Raw genomic sequence first — 18384 nt, forward strand, 5'->3', positions numbered from 1 at the left:
AAACCCTAATGTCTAAAGATAATTTTTAGTTTTGTAACAAATAAAAATGATAAAATTTAGTGTTCTTAAATAATTAAAATCCTAATAAATTACTATTCGTTGTTTTTACCTACGTGGCAAAAATTTAAAATTTCATTCGTCACTTTTGTTTAGGTGGCGACTAATATTTTTAATTCTAAAATAAAATAGAAATCTAATTTTTAATTGGTCAAAAATATGTCTTTTCTTATGTGGCGCTCCCAATGCTTTCCAAAAATACCTACTTTATATATATATATATATATATATATATATATATATATATTAGATTAGAACTTATCATTACTTCATATAAATATCTCTAAATATAATTGAAAAAATCAAGTTATTACTTAACAACATAAAAAACAAAATTAAAAATTGTTCGCCATGTGTATGAATGTGACTATGTGACATGCGACAAGCTCAATTGATGTTGTGACACTATAAATAACTTTATTGAAACATCATAATAATTATCCTTCTATAATATTATAAGTAAACCTATTAGTGCATGATTGGTACCTTTTTTTGTTTTTTTTTTTTCTTTTTTTTATACAAGACGAACTAAGAAAAAACAACACGACTAGAAGAAAAGAATAAAAAAAGTAAAAGGACCAAAAAAGCAAACGGCGCTGACGAGCCTGAAATGCAAACCAATGAGCCGGAGCCACCCATTGACGAGGGATCTTCCAAAGTTCATAAGCTGAGAACTGGAGGATAATATCCCTGATATCCTAAGTAACCAGAGACAGGAAATTTCTCGACCATTTTTATGATGAAGAAGAGTAAAGAAGTTCGAGCAGTCAGTGTAATCAACAAGCGCCTATACCCACGACGATCAGCTGCCTTAAGAGTCCAGAGACAAGCTTGTAATTCCGAGTGTAAGGGAGAAGATGACATAAAAGCTCTTGAGGCACCACCCAAAACCAAATCCGAATCAGGATCTCGGAAAATCCAACCAGCACCAGCAATATGATCTTGAGCACTATAAGCACCATCAAAGACAATGCAAATATCAAATGAAGAGAAAGAGGGACCCTGAAGATAGCAGGGTGGAATTGAGGATCTAGGCCTATTACACGACTCAACATTTGACGAACGAATCATAGCCCTGTAATCCTTAACTGCAAAAACTTCTAGAAACTCATTCCTGCATGTGATGAAGAACTAATCAAGGAGAAATCACAGCCTGTCAAAATACCTTATGATTTCGAGCAATCCAGACAGCCCAAAAGAAGGAAACCAAACTTACTAAAACCTCCCAAGACTTGGAATGCCTTAAAGATAACACCAAAGCTGTAAACCAATCAGTGAAAGACTTGTCTCGACGATATTCAAGTGATGAAAGATCAGTTGGAGCAGACTTCCAAATGGTGGAAAAAAAAGAACAGTCGCAAAAAAGATGTTCTATAGTTTCCTGACCACCAAGACAAAGGACACAAGTTGGATCCACTGGAATTCCTCGAAACTGCAGAATTCCTTTGAGAGGAAGAGCGTTGTGAAGAAGTTTCCAACAAAAACATTGCATCTTCGGTAAAAGAGGCAGACCCCAAAAAGACTTCCATCATGAAAAGGGAAAAGAGTTCGCTTCATCTGAAATAGCGGATTGACGAAGCAACATAACATAAGCTGACTTAGTAGTGAAATTATCATCCCTTGAAAATTTCCAGTAGACAAAATCATCCATCGGCCTACTGGGACGTTCCAGAGCCAAAATGCGACTGGCTGTCGAAGAATCGAACATCCTATGGACCGAAGTCGAGTCCCACGCGTTAGAACGCGGATTAATGATAGAAGAAACATGAGACGGAAGAGGTGTCTCACCATGATCAGGAAAAGTCAGAGGTTATCTGGGAACCCAAGAGTCCTCTTGAATACGCACCTGAGATCCAGAGCCAACCTTCCAGGCGATACCATCGAACAAAACTGACAGACCTTGCAACAACCCACGACAACCCCAAGAGGAACCTGGAATCTTCCTTGTCTGAAAAAGACGAAGGGAAGGATACCTTGCATTTAGAAGTCTTGACACAAGAAGTTGAGGATGATGATGAATCCACCAACATTGACGAGCCAAAAGAACGGAGTTGAAGGAGCCCAACCGATGAATACCGAGACCTCCTAAACCCTTAGGTAAATGCAGCAGGGAATTAGACCGTAAGACTAGACCTCTAGAGTCTAGAGTGAGAATCAAAATTCCACCAGAAGCGGCCCAAAAGATTTTCCACCTTTGAACAAATCGAAAAAGGAGTCTTAAATATAGAGAGCACATGATTAAAAGAGGCAACCAACTAAATTTATAATAACCAATTTCGCTGCTGAGCAAAGACCCAGAGATGCCCGACAGTCGCTGAACCACCTTGTCAATTAAGAATCTAAACTCAGAAACTTTACTACGTCCAAGCTCCACAAGAAAGCCCAAATAAGAACCCAGGGATGATTTGCTTTGAAGTTTCAAACTTTGGGCAAGAAAATCTCAATAGTCTTTCGGAGTGTTGGGGCTGAACTTTACAAACGATTTTTGAAGATTGATCATCTGACCTGACAAAGAGAAAAACTCGGATAAAAAGGTCGTAAGATTCTCGCAGGCTTCAGGAGTTACGTGCAAGAATAAGAGGGAATCATTAACAAAGAACAAGTGAGAAATCGCAAGAGCTCCTCGAGGGATGCTAATCCCTTTAAAGAGAGAGGCTCTTTCTGCCTTTTGAAGCAAAGAGGATAGGACCTCCATACAAAGAACAAACAGATAGGAGGAAAGAAGGTCGCCCTGACGAAGACAACACTGAGGCAGAAAGGCTGGGAGAGAGTCACCATTCAGCAGAACCTGGTAAGAAACCATAGACACACATTGACGAATAATATGGATCAAATAAGGAGGGAAACCATAATCTTGAAGTAATCGAAACAAAAACTCCCAATTGACCCTATCATAAGCTTTGTTCATATCTAATTTGATGGCTGCAAATAACGTTTTTTTTTTTTTTTGCTTTTGTCTTATTCATATAGGAAATAACCTCATGAGAAATCAGCGCGTTATCCGAAAGAAGACGACCCGGGATAAAAGCATTTTGAAAATCACCTACCGAACTAGGTAAAACATGTCAAAGACGGCTCGTAAGACACTAGTGAGAGTGACGTACGATGTATTATGCATATGTAATAACTTCGGTTCTTTCTAACATGTTGATGGAGTAAGTAATGCAACCAGAAAGGTTTTGTCTCAGACTGAATTGGGTTGGTTTGTCTAACCGAGCAGGTGAATGTAACTCCTTGGTTGAAAACTCATTATTGTACAACTATCCGCTACATTGTTGTGTACCTTGTACTACATGACCGTGTGACATACATGGTCGTATACCTTACTCTACACAGTTGTGTGGTTTTGCAGACGAACCTGTCTACACAGCCATGTATCCTCTTCTACATGACCATGTGTGTCAAATATTGTTTGGAGTGACTATCAGTTGGGTCTATTTGATCACATCATAAACTGATAGGTTGTTTAGATTTATTGGTTTCCATATATTGGAACTTTATAAATACAAACAAGAGCCTCTTCAATAAAACAACTTTTCGAAAAAACCCTAAAAACATTAAATACAAACCTACCCTTTTGAGATCTGAATAGTTCTTGAGCAATTCCAACCTTTGATTCGTTTACACAAATTACAAACGTCGTTGTGTAAAACTTGGGGGGTGTGCGTCACTGGACACCTGTACCGATTGTGGCGAATTTCGCTTCTAAGTCAGTAAGTTCCAAACCACTGCACAACAGAAGGAGTTGAGGACATGTATATGATTCAAGTATGGCGATCAAATTTGTTCTAGGGAAGTTAGTTCTTGATTTGTGTATTATCATTCATGGGATTAACAATTATTTTTCCAACAATTTAGAAGTGAAATAGTATTTTATTATATTGTTGATATCTTGAATTTGAAGCAAGCGAATTTGACGATATATATTCAAGAACCCTAATTTTATTATGAGACTTTAGTATAGTCGACATATTATAATTTATGTATTCTCTGCAAATCGGATGAAATCTATGGAGGAAGACTCATCATAAGTTTATACAATAAGTTTATTTATTTCTCTTGCGATCAAAATCAAGATGGATCTTGTTTGTGTTCGGTGTGGAATATATTGGAAGTGCTTTCTCTGATATATATGTTAATCGGCTACACTATTCAGGACCTGTTCTGATTGACTAAATTGAGCTAAACTGAATATTTTATGAGAGAAGGAAATTAAGAATTGAATTGAACTGAAATTATTAGAACTGAACTGAACTGAAATAAGTCTAAAGAGAATAGGCCCTTAATTCTAGTAAGGAAATTTAATGGATTAGTGTCAGAGTATGAATTCTTGGATTTACAAGAGACAAACCCCACCAAAATTTCAAGCCTTAAGTGGTATTATGTGTGTGGTTAATTAATTTGCTTAAGTCAACTGTACGTAATGGTGGTTAGAGGTGTTGACGTAATACAGTAATAAAGTTCCTTGAATTGTACTCGTACAAAGTATTTCTTTTGTCAATAGGAAGATACAAAAGTCAAAGAACAAAAAGCACAAACTAATTTTGAAGATTACAATAAAATTAGTTCACATTTTGACTACTCCTACAGTCCTACCAATTAAGAAATACTTCATATTTTTCACATTTTGACTTTGACCCTATTCATCAATTTAAATCTACTATTTCGTACTTCGTAAGATTAGATTTTGTCATTTATAGTTACAATAAAACATAGTTGTGAGGGATTTTGATAAAACCGTCTTAAAATATATTTTCATAATATTAATTTTTTATAATTTTTGACTTATTAATAATTAGCTAGGTATAATAATCATTAAAATTAAAATAGCATGTTGGCAAATGTCGTAAAAATTTGTGTCAACTAATAAAAAACAAAGCAAGTAAGTATAAGCTAGCACTCCATATTCACAAAGCATGAAATCAATCTCCCTTATAGTTATACATCATTTCGTTCCACAATAGTTAACATATTCAAATTTGATAATATGTTAATGCACTGGTAAAGTATGTTAATGAACCAATAATCAACTACGGATTAAGCTTTATAAATTAAATTAATAGAAGACAATTTCATAATGGAATATTTACTGTATTAATTAAGTTTTTATTACAAAATATATTGCATCTAGTCATACAACACCCATATTATAATTGAGTTGAAATTAACAAATACAAAATACATATTATATAAAATCGAATAAAATTTCATATTTAAGAATATCTGAGTATATGCAACTGTTGTATTATCAATTCCGACAATTCTCCAAACCATCTAAGTCAAATAAATCCATATCGACAAATCAATTTTAGCTAGACTAATATTATTAACTCAATATAATTAACAACTCATGCGTATATCCCAAAAACTTAATAAAATAAACAAACACAAACAAAACTTGTATTGATTGAACAACAAATCAATTAGTGTTTTAAGCAACCTATGTTTTAGGGTCTTAGGCTTTGTTCTATTCAGCTTAATTTCACTTAAGTTCAGTTAAGTTCCTAATTTCCTTCTCTCACAGACAATTCATTTCAGATCAGTTTAGTTCAGTTCAGTTCCAATCAGTTCAGTTTAGTTGTTTTCAGTAAATCGGAATACACCCTTAATCGCGGTATGATTTGTTTGGGTGGATCAATAATTTGGCACAAAAGAAGACCTAATTTAACAATCCTTATTGAACTATAAATTACGCATTAGTTTTAAAACACTGGTAATGAAATGTACTTCATAAATGTTGTACGAAGTAGTTATTAAGGAAATAAGTAATGCAAAAAAGATAAAATAACAAATTATAATATGATTGATCATTTAATCAAGAAACAATGATTGTAATATAACACATCAATTAACGTATCGCTACATAAAATCAATCTTACATAAATCATACCAACTAATCAAGTGTACTCCTAAACAAGATCAACTATAATTAATTAGTACCAAGGATAATCTTCTACTCTATTCCCAAACAATGTGAAAGTGCGTTTAGGACCAAGAATGACAAAATTAATACGATTCTCCGATCGAAACGACGCGACTCGAATGTTATCTCCTAGCTTTAACCCCTTATCCAATCTCAATTTGTTCCAATTGTGCTTCAAAACATATCTATATGAACCCTTGTCGTAGTTCCATCGACTTAGATGCATATTGTACACGGACGACCCAATTATCACCTTCACGTCTATGTGAGCGTTCTTTTTAACACCAACTTTCTGTTCAAGAAATACATCTTCACCACGGCTTAGAAACACCGGGACAACTTGCTTCTTAGGGAGTGACAATCGCGCTTGTTTACCATCCATGTCGGATTTTGTAAGCTTCTTGTCCAAGAGTATTTTGGCATCGCTAATGTCTTTAAAATCCATATTATTGCTCTTGATGTGTTGACGCAATAACTCTAACAATGCACCATTATTGTTCTTACGACTTTTTTTTTTTTTTTTTTAAATCAAGTAACAAGTAAATAATCAATCCATATTAACCTACAAAACCAAAAGCAGTTTTAATTTACGACATGTTGGCTAGTAATATACAAGTATAATCAGGCCCGTCTTTGGACATGTTTTTCTCCACAAACAGAGTAGGGCCCCCAAATATCAGGGGCCCATAATTTTTTCTAAAAAAATCATAACCTACCACCATTTCCAAACTAAAACCTAAAAATTCATCCTAAATCTTTGACTTTGCCTTTTAATTTTCAAAACAAAATTAAATTGATTATGAAGATATAATTGAGGATTTTGCTGTCAAAAAATATTAGAAGGATGACACTTTTTAAATAAAAAGTTTTTATTTGTTGTTTTATTGAATTACTATTAAACTTATTAGTAATATGAATATTTTAGCCCTATAGTAATTTGTAGTACTGTACTTAAAAAAAAAAAAAAAAAAAGTCATTTTATAATAATAATATTTTTAACCTTTTAAAATAGTCCTCTAAAAATTAAAGGGCCCAATTTTATTAGTTAGAACAGGGCCACCAATTGTCGGAGACGGCTTGAGTATAATTTTATTTTATTTTTTCAAAAATTGGAAGCAATAGTATTAATCTTTTTCATTTCTTATCATATCTTGCAAATGAATTTGTTTGGTCAAAGGATTTTTGTTTGCAAATTGTTTTCTCCGTCCCAAAATAATTGATACCGTTGGTTGTTTTTTATCATTAAGTTTGACCATCAAAATATATTATATGTAATGCGTAGTAATTTTTTATAAAAACTTGATGTTCCAATCCAATAATATACATTTAGGTTAAATCCAACCTATTTGTTTATAACATTTTACTTTATATAATATATTTAAAAAAAAAGTAAAAAAGATAAGTCAAGTGTATCAATTATTCAAAGGAGGAGGGAGTATTCTAACATCCTTATTGATCATTTCATTTGTTCTAGTGCTTGTGTTTTTTTCCTTTAGTCACTTTTCAATGCAAAATTGTATTGGATAATTAAGATATCTCAACATATACCTATCATAATATAAAAATTATTTAAGAAGTTTTCAAAACTAAAAATCGAAAAGAATAATCTAACAAAAACTCACTTGTTTGTGTTTAAATGAAGAAAAATCAATTAATTATAGATCCCATTCGCATTGGAATCTTGAAGAATCCAAATAAGAATAATGGGAAAATAAAAATGGAGGGCATATCAAAACATTTTAGAATCAGAAAGTTTTAGTGCAAAGTTTAATAATAACATTATATAACCATTATAACAATAAACTAATGAATAGCAAAATATTACATACACCAATTAACGTTTCTCAACATATAAACATACATTTCACCAACTAATTAAACAAGATCAACATTAAGTCTTTAACATATACTCTACTTCTTTTTACTTCCAAGCACTCTTAGCTTTCATACATCACACCAACTAGTTAATTTAGTACCAAGGATAATCTTCTACTCTATTCCCAAACAATGTGAGGGTACGTTTAGGACCAAGAATGACAAAATTAATACGATTCTCCGATCGAAACGAAGCGACTCGAATGGTATCCCCTAGCTTCAACCCCTTGTCCGCTCTCAATTTGTTCCACTGGTGTGTCAATGCGTATCTATATGACTAAGATGCATATTGTATACAGACGACCCCATGATGACCTTGACGTCAATGTGAGCGTTCTTGTTAACACCAGCTTTCTTTTCAAGAAAAGCCTCCTCATCACGGCTTAGGAATACCACCGGGACTATTTGGTTCTTAGGGAGTGACAATCGCGATTGTGTACCATTCAAATCGGATGATGTCTTTGAAATCCATATTATTGTTCTTGATATGTTGGCGCAATAGTTGTAGCAATGCACTACTATTACCACCAATAATAGGTTGATTACGGTTAACTCTAGGACGTTTCGAGGCATAAATTCGCTTTTTAGGAAGGGGTTTGTGAGCCTTCAAAGTGTCGTCGGGTTGATTAAGAATAGGAGTTTGTTGATTAGTAGACGAAAAAGCCGAGGCGTAGGTTCGTTTTTTAGGAGGAAGAAGATTGTTGGGAATCATACTTGATTGAGGTAAAGGAAGTAGGAGGAAGGGATAATGAGGGTTTAAGGATGTGTTTGGAGTAGAGATAATGAACGAATGCTGAATAATGTGTACGTAGAGTATATATAGGGGGAATGAATAGCTTAGCATGCACTAATTAGAATAGGATTAGGAAAATTTGATGTTTAAGATAGAGTTAATGAACTTGATGTACAAGTACTTTCCAAAATTAACTTACCAAAAGAAATTACTACGAGTAATAGATTTTGCGCGTAAACATCCATAGTGCCAAATCCAAACGGCTGTCTTTTTATAATCAAGTAATAATCTATCACTATTCTCTACTAACCAATAATATTAACATTATGGAATTTAAATTTATATAATGCATTGTTAATAATCGGCTAGTAATAAATAATACAACCTCTGTTAATTTTTATGTGTAATTTTGGGGTATTATTTGTGAGATATGCATATAAAAATTAATAGATATAGTAATTCTTTTTTAGTCGGTTTAGTTAGCCCTGTTAACCAAAAAAAAAAAAAAACATTTAGTATATTCTAGGTTAAAACCCATGCAATTCACCATTTATATAAAACCTATTTTTAATTTGTACACTTTAACAATAAATCGCTATTTTTTATTTATTTATTTTTTAAAGAAGAAATAAATCGCTATTATGCATGAATATAAATACGAATTACGTATATTTTGTAATTTTAAAATTTTTTATTTTCATCAAAATTATTATATAGTATCTATTTATGTTGTACAATAAATTGATAGGTTTTAGTTGTAGTATTTAAATTTCAAAAATGTTAAATATGATAACTCTCCAAAAAAAAAAAAAAAAAAACCTTGACATCATCATTGCATTTAGGCGGAAATTTTTTATTGAGATTGCAACACGTGGGTAATGTTGATGTCAGCAACTTCTATTTTAATAATAGTTAATAGATATACTGAATGTCTATATATAATATTTTAACATTAATAAAAATAAAATTTCTTCGCCTTTGATATTCAAATTTACATAATTTTTTTTCCTAGTTAAAGCTTCATTTTTATTAATATTTCGGTTTGTTTTTCAAAAAAAAAATTAATATTTCGGTTTGTGTATTTCTCGTGTTGTTGCATCAAAGAAGTTTTCTACTGATAAACATCACTGTATGTTGTTACTTGTTACACCGTGTTTGATTATTACTCCCTTTTTTTTTTTTTTTTCAGGTTGAGAATATTAGATTATTTTGTGATTTAATTCAAATGTGTTGTATCTGACTGTGCAGGGGTGTTGTTCAGGAACTGCAGAAAGATTGCTCAGATTGCCTCTCATGCCATTTCCTTCTCTCCCTCCTCCAGATGTGGCCTTTCATTTAATGTGGCGCTACCAGCTCGAATAATTTTCAGAAATGGTAAGATAATGATATCCATAACATCCTTTTTAAGTAACAATGGGTATCATTAACCAAAACTACAAACTTTCTTGAATTACAGCAAATCAAGGACTCGTAGATAGCCCCAAAATCACAGGCCTCCTCATCCACTACGAACACAGCTGCCACTACAGCCTGCTCAGAGCACCATGTGGATCATCCAAAGCCACCATCACAAGTATCGAAAATCAAAGAATTGGCCCTGACCACTGCTTCTACTGCAACCTTTCTACTCTACATGCACTACCCTCGGCCACATGCTACCTCCAAGAACTTGTCAATTACTTCGAATATAGATAGAAGAAAAGTTTAAAGGGAAGTAAAACCTGTGCAAGATTTATAAATTTATAGCCAAATTCAATTCACCAAACAGATGTAAGATTTTTCTTGAAAGAAAATGTTTAAACTTCCAAGTATTCATGTAAGATTTCCCTAAAAGAAAAAGATGTACAAAATGAGAGTGAGAAATCAGTGACTAGCCAATATACGCAACAAAATCACACTTGATGTGTGCAGCTATTTTCAATTCACTTCAGTCTGAAAGTGTAATACTTTGAATAACTAACTAATTTACACAACAAAACCAAAATTAATGTACCAAAACTGCATTATCTATGAGTCTGCATCTACTTTAGTTGGTCCTTGTACAAGGCGGCCATTTTGAAGTAGGATGGCAGGGAAGGGAGCTTGACAATTGCTTATGTGTGATTTTAGACGAGGTATATTAGGGTGAGCGCTCTTACAGCGATGGCATCGCAGCTCTTTTGATAGAAGTCCCTCATCTTGTATAGAGGGTTTCCCAAATTTCTCAACATCCTCAATCACATCAACTACATCTCGGAAGAATTCAGTGTTAAAAGAGTTCCAATGCTTCTTGTTCTTCAAATGCTGCGAGTTGAAGTCCTGACTGATGACATGAAGATGTAGTTGCCTCAATGATGGAACCTGGTGTGCACAACAGAATATAGAACTTATTAGCCTGGTATTTGCGGGTCAGACACTTTGAGAGTGAGGGGCAAGGGATCCCCACCCTCAAAGTGTCTCTAGTGGGGATTGAACCCCCAACCTCAAGGTTGGAAGGTGACAATCTTACCACTAGACCAAGCTTCTTCTTTTTACCAATTTGATGTTCTCTTTTTCTCATGAGAGTACCTGTATAACAGTATGTAAAGCAACTACTCCAAAACAAGAATTGCAAAAAATGTTTCCTCCCCCCCCCCCCCCTTTTCGGGAAGCAATAATGCTTGTATTAACATGATAGCTATTAGCTAGGCAAATAGATCTTGGGACCATTGAAATAAAATGTACCCCACCTTTTACAACACAAAACATTATACAATAAAGCAAGAATGAGCCTTGTAACAGGTTTGACCAAGAGGCCCATTTTCTCCGCTGCTTTATAATATAGGGCTAGATTTAGTTCTTAATTACTTTCACACTTCAGTTAGCTCATGAGAGGCAAATTTTCATATAGATAGGTACAGAATACCACATCATGAATAATTTCAAGGACAACTCTAAGTATAGCAGCACTTTGTTTTCATTATCACAAACATCATGGATTCATGGAACAGGAATATAGAACATTAATGAGCAGAGGGGAAACATACTGAGTGAAATCCAAGGCGGAAAATTAGCGATTCATCCTCCTGTAAGAACCTCTCAGTCCATTTCATGCCCACTTGCTGCATTGTTCTCAATAACTGAAGGTGTTCTTGGCACACATCTCCAAGGCTATCCAGACCATCCAAACGAGCAAGCACAAGAATGTGTCTTTTTGCCTGTTAATAATTTGATGTCCATTAACAAATTGAAGACAATGTGTACGAAACAGGGGCCAAGAAGAAATTATGAAGAGAGATTCTTACCTTTGGGTAAGCATCATTTAGTACAACAACGTCAGTCGTCGTATCTATAACAGTGCTCTTATGCTTCTCAGGATTCATTGCTATATTGTACAATGCTTGAGCCCAAGATGACCAAGCTTTAGATGCACTCTTTGACTTGTTCTGTTTCTCCTCCTTCCACAAAACATTGATACCAGATCCAACTTCATGCTCCAGTCCCTTGTTTTTCTTGCTTCTTTCTTCATCGTGTAAAATCTCTCTCTTCATCTTTTGCTCAGAAGCATTCTCATTTCTCTGCCCACTGTGGTCCTGCAGTTCAGACCTCTTAAGAATGGATGCAAAACCTTCAAAGAGTGATGAGTAAGCCTCACGAAGGATTTTACAGCCCTCATCATAGTCATTTTTCAGACAATTTGGTCTTTGGGGATTCATATTTGGTCCAACAACATGAATGACATGTGTCACTCCTTCCCTAATAAACAAAGGTGAATCAGCGGGAACAGGAATGACTACAGCCTTTCCTGGAGCAAGAGAATTGGCTCTTTTTTTGGTTGCAACCTCTAGACTTGGGCCTGCAGCACTAAATATGGCAGCGTTCACACCCCCACCTCCGGGCTTGAGTCGCCTGTAACATAAATGTTAAGTGATTAGGCACATGAAAATATTTATGTAGTCAGTGACATATGCAAAGTAAACGAATGACAAGAAACTTGTTTAGAAAGGGCATGGAATTGGCTTAGACCCTGGATGAAGAGGACTAGAGAAGAGATGGTTAACTAACAAAACTTATAAGATGGTTACTCTCACAGTCCCTTTTCTTCTATGATGTAAGATAACTCACATGAAAGTTTAACATAAATAGGGTATGAGCTCAACAATATGATAAATGATTAAGAATGTCAATATATCTATTGAAAAAATAATTATAATAATAATAATAAAATAAAAACGTAGTAAAAAAAAAACACACGCAAGGAAATGATAAGAATATACAAAGTGACCAAATTCACCAACGTATACTCATTTAATAATTACTATCACAGCATCTAGCCAAGAAAATCAATTTAAAAACAGTACGCAACTCTTTCCTTGAATATGAATAACACATAGATACCAAGTGAACAACTTGATAAGTCCGAATCAACCAATTTGTGGGTGAGGCACAGTAAGTAACCCTCTGACTATATAAAAAGTCACCTTTGCACAAATACATATAAAGTCACCCCTCAAAAAACATAACAATTCAGACTGGTCTCATATATGTAACTGTACTACATAGGTACTCCATCTCACATGATGACATGAGCATTAAAAACCAAAACACAATCTCAGTCATCTTCAGAAGCAAGTCTAAGATAGCAATATGAATGTCAACCAAAATAGTCAAGCCATCAATTATTTTCCAAATTAATATTATTCACCTTTGTGTCTATCATGAACATCACAGCCATGGATTTCAAAAATATAAGAACAAGTAATCAGACAAGCAATTGGGTACAGATTATCGAGTACAGAGTCTTTTCAGCCATAGCAAGAAAAGATATCCACGTAGGAAAGCTGTAATTGCATCAAGCTAGCTACAAACTACCTTGGAAAATCCTATTCTAGGGAAATGAATAGGGGACAAAGAGAGAATGTTTTTGGACCACAAAGGATGGGATATCTTACAAAAATGCTGTAGTCACATGGAGCAAGACTCAAAATATCTAGAAAAAATCATGTTGAAATACAAGAGCAATCTTTTAAATCCAAATAAATGGAACTTCATTCCTTATTGGACAGTCAGCATACAAGGCTCCAGGCAACCCAGGTCAACATGAGGGCATCATATGTATCCAGCCTGACTCCAACCTTTGTACAGAGAGAATTCCCACGACTTGAACTCCTAACCTCCAAGAGATTATCATAAGTCAAAACCTAAAAGCTGTCGAAATAGTCATCCTAAGTAACCAATACATTGACAAGATACAAAATTTCAAGCCTAAGATGCTGAATTATGCTAGTATGCTACAAATAGAATTAAAAAAAAAAAAAAAAAAAAAAAAAAAAAAAAAAAAAAGCTAAGCCAAAACTTAAAACCTAGTAAAGGATGGTCATGACACAGGGGTGGAGGAGGCTAGACGTAATTATGTAAATAACACGCTATTAAAGATAATAGTGCTTTACATACATCTATGGCTTTCAACCCCTTGTACTTTATCAATCTTTCTCCATATAGCTAGAAATTGAGGGTCATAGGTTCATACACTCATACTTACTAATACAAGCAAGTCTGGGAAATGCTGCTTGATTGAGAGAAGTATGCCTATCCTAATATCATTGATAATACTACGCTAGAGAAGTAACGCTTGACTATATGTAGCAGCAGCAAGATGCAAGCATACACAAAGACAAAACTAGCTCAAACTTTACATTTTAGAGATACAAATCCAAAGTAAGCAGTATTGTTAAGGTATAAATAGGAGCACCATATATCTCACTACACACATAGCATAATTCAAACAGCCTTTAGATTCCATACCCTTGAACCCTGCAGATTGCAGAGCACTTGCATGAAAATAGTGTGCTTGATCATTAATTCATTATTACCCCAAATCCAGAACTTATTCTTAGAACTTATCAAGAATTATGTTTCCAGATATGGCATCTTCAACAATATTGACAGTTTAGTCAACATAAAGCTCACAAATGGTGAACAACTAAGATAAAGATGCTTACCAATTAGCAGCATTGGCAATGACATTGCAGCGTAAGCCTCCTTTAGAATACAGACAAGTAATATCTCCCACAAATGTGGAGAATTTTTCAGGATTGATATTTCTTTGTACAGCTTTAGACTTGACCAAAGACAAAATCTTTGATCTATGAGTCAAATCCACCAAAACAAGTCTAGCATTCTTCAACTTACTCATATATTCCTCTACTTTATCAAGAATAATATCGGATGCCTTATCGTGGTCAAACTGAAAGTCAGCGGTTGAAATTGAAGGGAAAGCCAGGGTGGCAGACATGTCCAGGGAAGAAGAATCCTCCATGGCATTCGTCAAATCCGCAGCATCAGAAACAGACTCCAGTGCCAAATTATGTTTGTGCTCCTCATTACTGGCCCCTTCAAAGGCATCAGGTTTGGATCCTTCACTACAGATTTGTGATTCTTTCATTGATTTACTAGAGAAAGGGCTCTGGGTCATACTTGAACCAGAACCCAAACTAGGAGGGTCAGCTTTTTTCAAAAACTTCATTATACCAACCTGGACCTTAGCATCTGGGTTCTTCTGACCAAAGCAGCCTGAGGGGAGAGTATCCTGTGCACTAAGTCTGCTATAGGTTGTAATAGCATCATCTACATCACTCTCACTGTGGCAGATGGTGATCCGAGAAAATCCTTCACTCAGCTGTGGCAATTCCTTCTTCTGAAGCATTCTATTCACAACTGCAGCAGCTCTTCCACCCTGCAAATTCCCTTCATGCCCTGAGCGTTTGACAGACCGTGAGATACAGAGCTTAGCAGGCAAATCAAGCACCACAGCATGCACATCTACTTCAGGACTGCCAAGCTTCACAAATTCAGCACGCTGTTCTTTATCCAGGTTGCATCTGTCAATGAATACACTTTTTTTGTCTTTCAGAGCAACAACTGCAGTGCTTATACACTGAGCTTTGGTTCCAGCTTTACCCTTATTAATATTGTCCTGCAAATGAGATCAACCAAACAAAAGAACTTCCTATTCAGAAGTCAGTCACAGCCAAAGCAATGTTCTTCCAACCTAAAAAAAAAATGTATGATAACTTCTTGGTAAGTTATGTTCTGATGGGCTACTAAGTTCATATAAATTCTGATACAAGCTAGTAAGTTCAATCCAAACCTTAGATAGTTCAAATAAGTTTCAAATTAGGTCTGATAGGTTCGTGATTTTAAAGGGGAAAGAGCATATCCTAAGATAGATATCAGTGATTTTAGTCAAATTACAGGATATACATCAGTGAAGGTCATTGCGAGTTGGTATAAACTACAAAGTATCAACTAACAACTCATTCTAAATTTTAATTCGATAATAAAAAGTCAGTATGAATACATGATATATTAACTATGTTGAATTACTGATGCTCTTGGAACATAAGGTGCCAGTATCCATCATTACAACCTACACTTTTAAATATATGGACGAAACTCAGCAAAAATCACACTAGTAGAAGGTTGTTTAGCAAACTCATAGTATATTAGTAGCATACTACTTAGTAACATATTGTCACGCAATTATGCAAGAAGGCTCAAAACTATATTGTAGAACTAACAAATCATGCTATTAAACACAAGGCAATGACTAACATTTCAATATCATCGACAATAATAGTTTCACGTCTGTCAATACACATCTTATAACATCAAGCTGTCACAGGCGTATGTGTGCATAGTGTAAAATTTCAAATGTTGCAATTAAAAATATATCTAAAACACCAAAAACCCTTAAAAATATTGAACCAACATAACATAAGAATAAGCAAAGAATTCTTGCAATTTGTAGTTTCAATTAGAGAACAAATAAACCTGGCAGATTCGGGCCCAGCGACGAGAAGAGGCGCCCATGACAAGGTCACAGAAGGTGGACTTGCCGCTGCCTGGTGCACCCACCATTATTACTACCAAAATCTTTCCATTTTCTGCTTCATTTGCTGAACCATTAAAACCCCATTTCAGTTTCATCCACAAAATTGAAAGATTGAATGTCAGTGCAAAAATCAACAAAATTATTAATTGGTAGGGTAATTGTATAAGCTAATTATACAAACAAATTTTCGTCAAAATAATTAGAACAAAGAAAACAAAAATTGGGGATTACCTTTACTCGGGTCAGGGTTGAAATCATCAACTTCCATTTCTTTCTCTATTGTTGTAAGTTGTAACTTTTTTTTTTTTTTTTAAATTAATTAATGGAGACATCGACAAATGTTCTTCAGTTTTCTTTTGCCTTTAATTTTTTTCTATTTTTTTTTTTTTTCTATTGAAAATTGTTCCATGTATCCCTGGTTTAGAAAAGTGCAACGAAAAGGGTACCCATGGACTCCCCACGTAGACAAAGATTTCTATTGGTTAAAAGAAGTTGGCCCACTTGATTCCACGTGAATAATTTTGAAATTTCCTTTGAAAATTTTGCTAAAAAGAGATTTTGAATTTTGAATTGTAAATTTGACTTTAATTGTACTTTTGGTGGTGAATGACGTTCGAATATTTACAATAATACATCACGGAGGGCCAACGACGGCGGCTTTAAGGTGAGGGGCGAGGACGGCGGTTTAAGGTGAGGGGTGAGGACGACAGCTTTAAGGGGAGGGGCAAGGACTAGGGGTGAGCAAAAATTTCGGGTACCCGGAATTGGAACCGGAACCGGTTAGGGACCGGCGGGTCCGAAACCGGAATTGAACCCGGTGGTTCCAATTCCGGGTAATAAATTAAGAACCCGGTTATAACCAATTCCGAGTAATAAATTGGTTATAACCGGTTCCGGTTTCAATTCCGGGTAATAAATTAAGAACCCGGTTATAACCAATTCCAATTCTAATTTTCAACTTTTTGGAACCGAAACCGGTTGGGTACCCGGTTACCTTATATATGCTAAACTAAATAGATTTTAAGTAATAAAAATATGTTGAATGTATCTAATTTATAACTTAAACAAGTATTATTAATACCTAACATAAATACAAATTGATTAATGCACATATAAATATAAGTATTAAACGCTAAAATTGAACCTAACTAAAATAAGAATTATAATTTGTATTATATTTTAACAATTACGTACATAAGTGGGTACCCGGAACCGGTACCCAGTGGTTCCAATACCAATTCCTAAATTTTAGGACCCGGTTGAACCAATTCCAATTCCGGATTTGAATTTTAGGACCCGATTCCTACCAATTCCAAGTCGGGGTCCTAAAATTTTGACCGGGTACCCAGTTTGCTCACCCTTAGCAAGGACGAGGCTTTAAGGTGAGAAACGATGATAGTGGCTTTAAGGTGATTAACTGATGAGTAAGGTGGTTGGGGAAAGGAAGGGCCGATGGTAGGCTTATTCAGAGAGTGATGTGGTTTAGAGTATGAAACAACGGTTGGCAGAATCAGAGGGTTATGTGGTCCATACGATGGTCGAAAACAATGAAGGCTGAAATCAAAGGCAAACTGCGTCAGGTGAGTGAGCGAAAGAGACACCGGAGACCATTGTTGTAGTATTGAAATTGTTACGTAAATATTTTGTAATTCATCATCCGTAATATTTTAGTTTCAACAATAATTGTTTTAGTATTATTTGTATAATACTAATATTAAAAATGAGTGTTTTGTTAACAATTCATATCAAATTCTTAGTTGTGGACTTGTGGTATAGTATGGACATAAATATCACAAAATGTTATAAATATGAAAAAGATGTTTGTTAGTGAATATTTTCCCTGAAATTCTTAGTTGTGGTTACATAATAATGTGATTTTCAACTTGAAAAGAGTTTGTGAATTTAGATAAGTTAATTGTTGTAGAACTTTTAGAAGATGAGTTC

At 34.6% G+C, this 18384-nt stretch overlaps 1 protein-coding gene across 1 annotated transcript; it reads right to left on the reverse strand.

Moving 5' to 3' along the window:
• Nucleotides 1-10344: 10344 nt before the first annotated feature.
• On the reverse strand, nucleotides 10345-16941 carry LOC110710710 (transcription factor bHLH140-like). Its single transcript, XM_021889043.1, has 6 exons — nucleotides 16672-16941; nucleotides 16380-16504; nucleotides 14549-15522; nucleotides 11852-12455; nucleotides 11594-11764; nucleotides 10345-10928 (listed from the first exon to the last, which is right to left on the reverse strand). The coding sequence occupies exons 1-6, from the start codon at nucleotides 16706-16708 to the stop codon at nucleotides 10596-10598; spliced, it is 2244 nt and encodes a 747-aa protein (XP_021744735.1). The 5' UTR covers nucleotides 16709-16941; the 3' UTR covers nucleotides 10345-10595.
• Nucleotides 16942-18384: the final 1443 nt, after the last annotated feature.

This window comes from Chenopodium quinoa, unplaced genomic scaffold, assembly GCF_001683475.1.
Source record: "Chenopodium quinoa cultivar QQ74 unplaced genomic scaffold, ASM168347v1, whole genome shotgun sequence".
NCBI classification, from domain to species: Eukaryota; Viridiplantae; Streptophyta; class Magnoliopsida; order Caryophyllales; family Amaranthaceae; genus Chenopodium; species Chenopodium quinoa.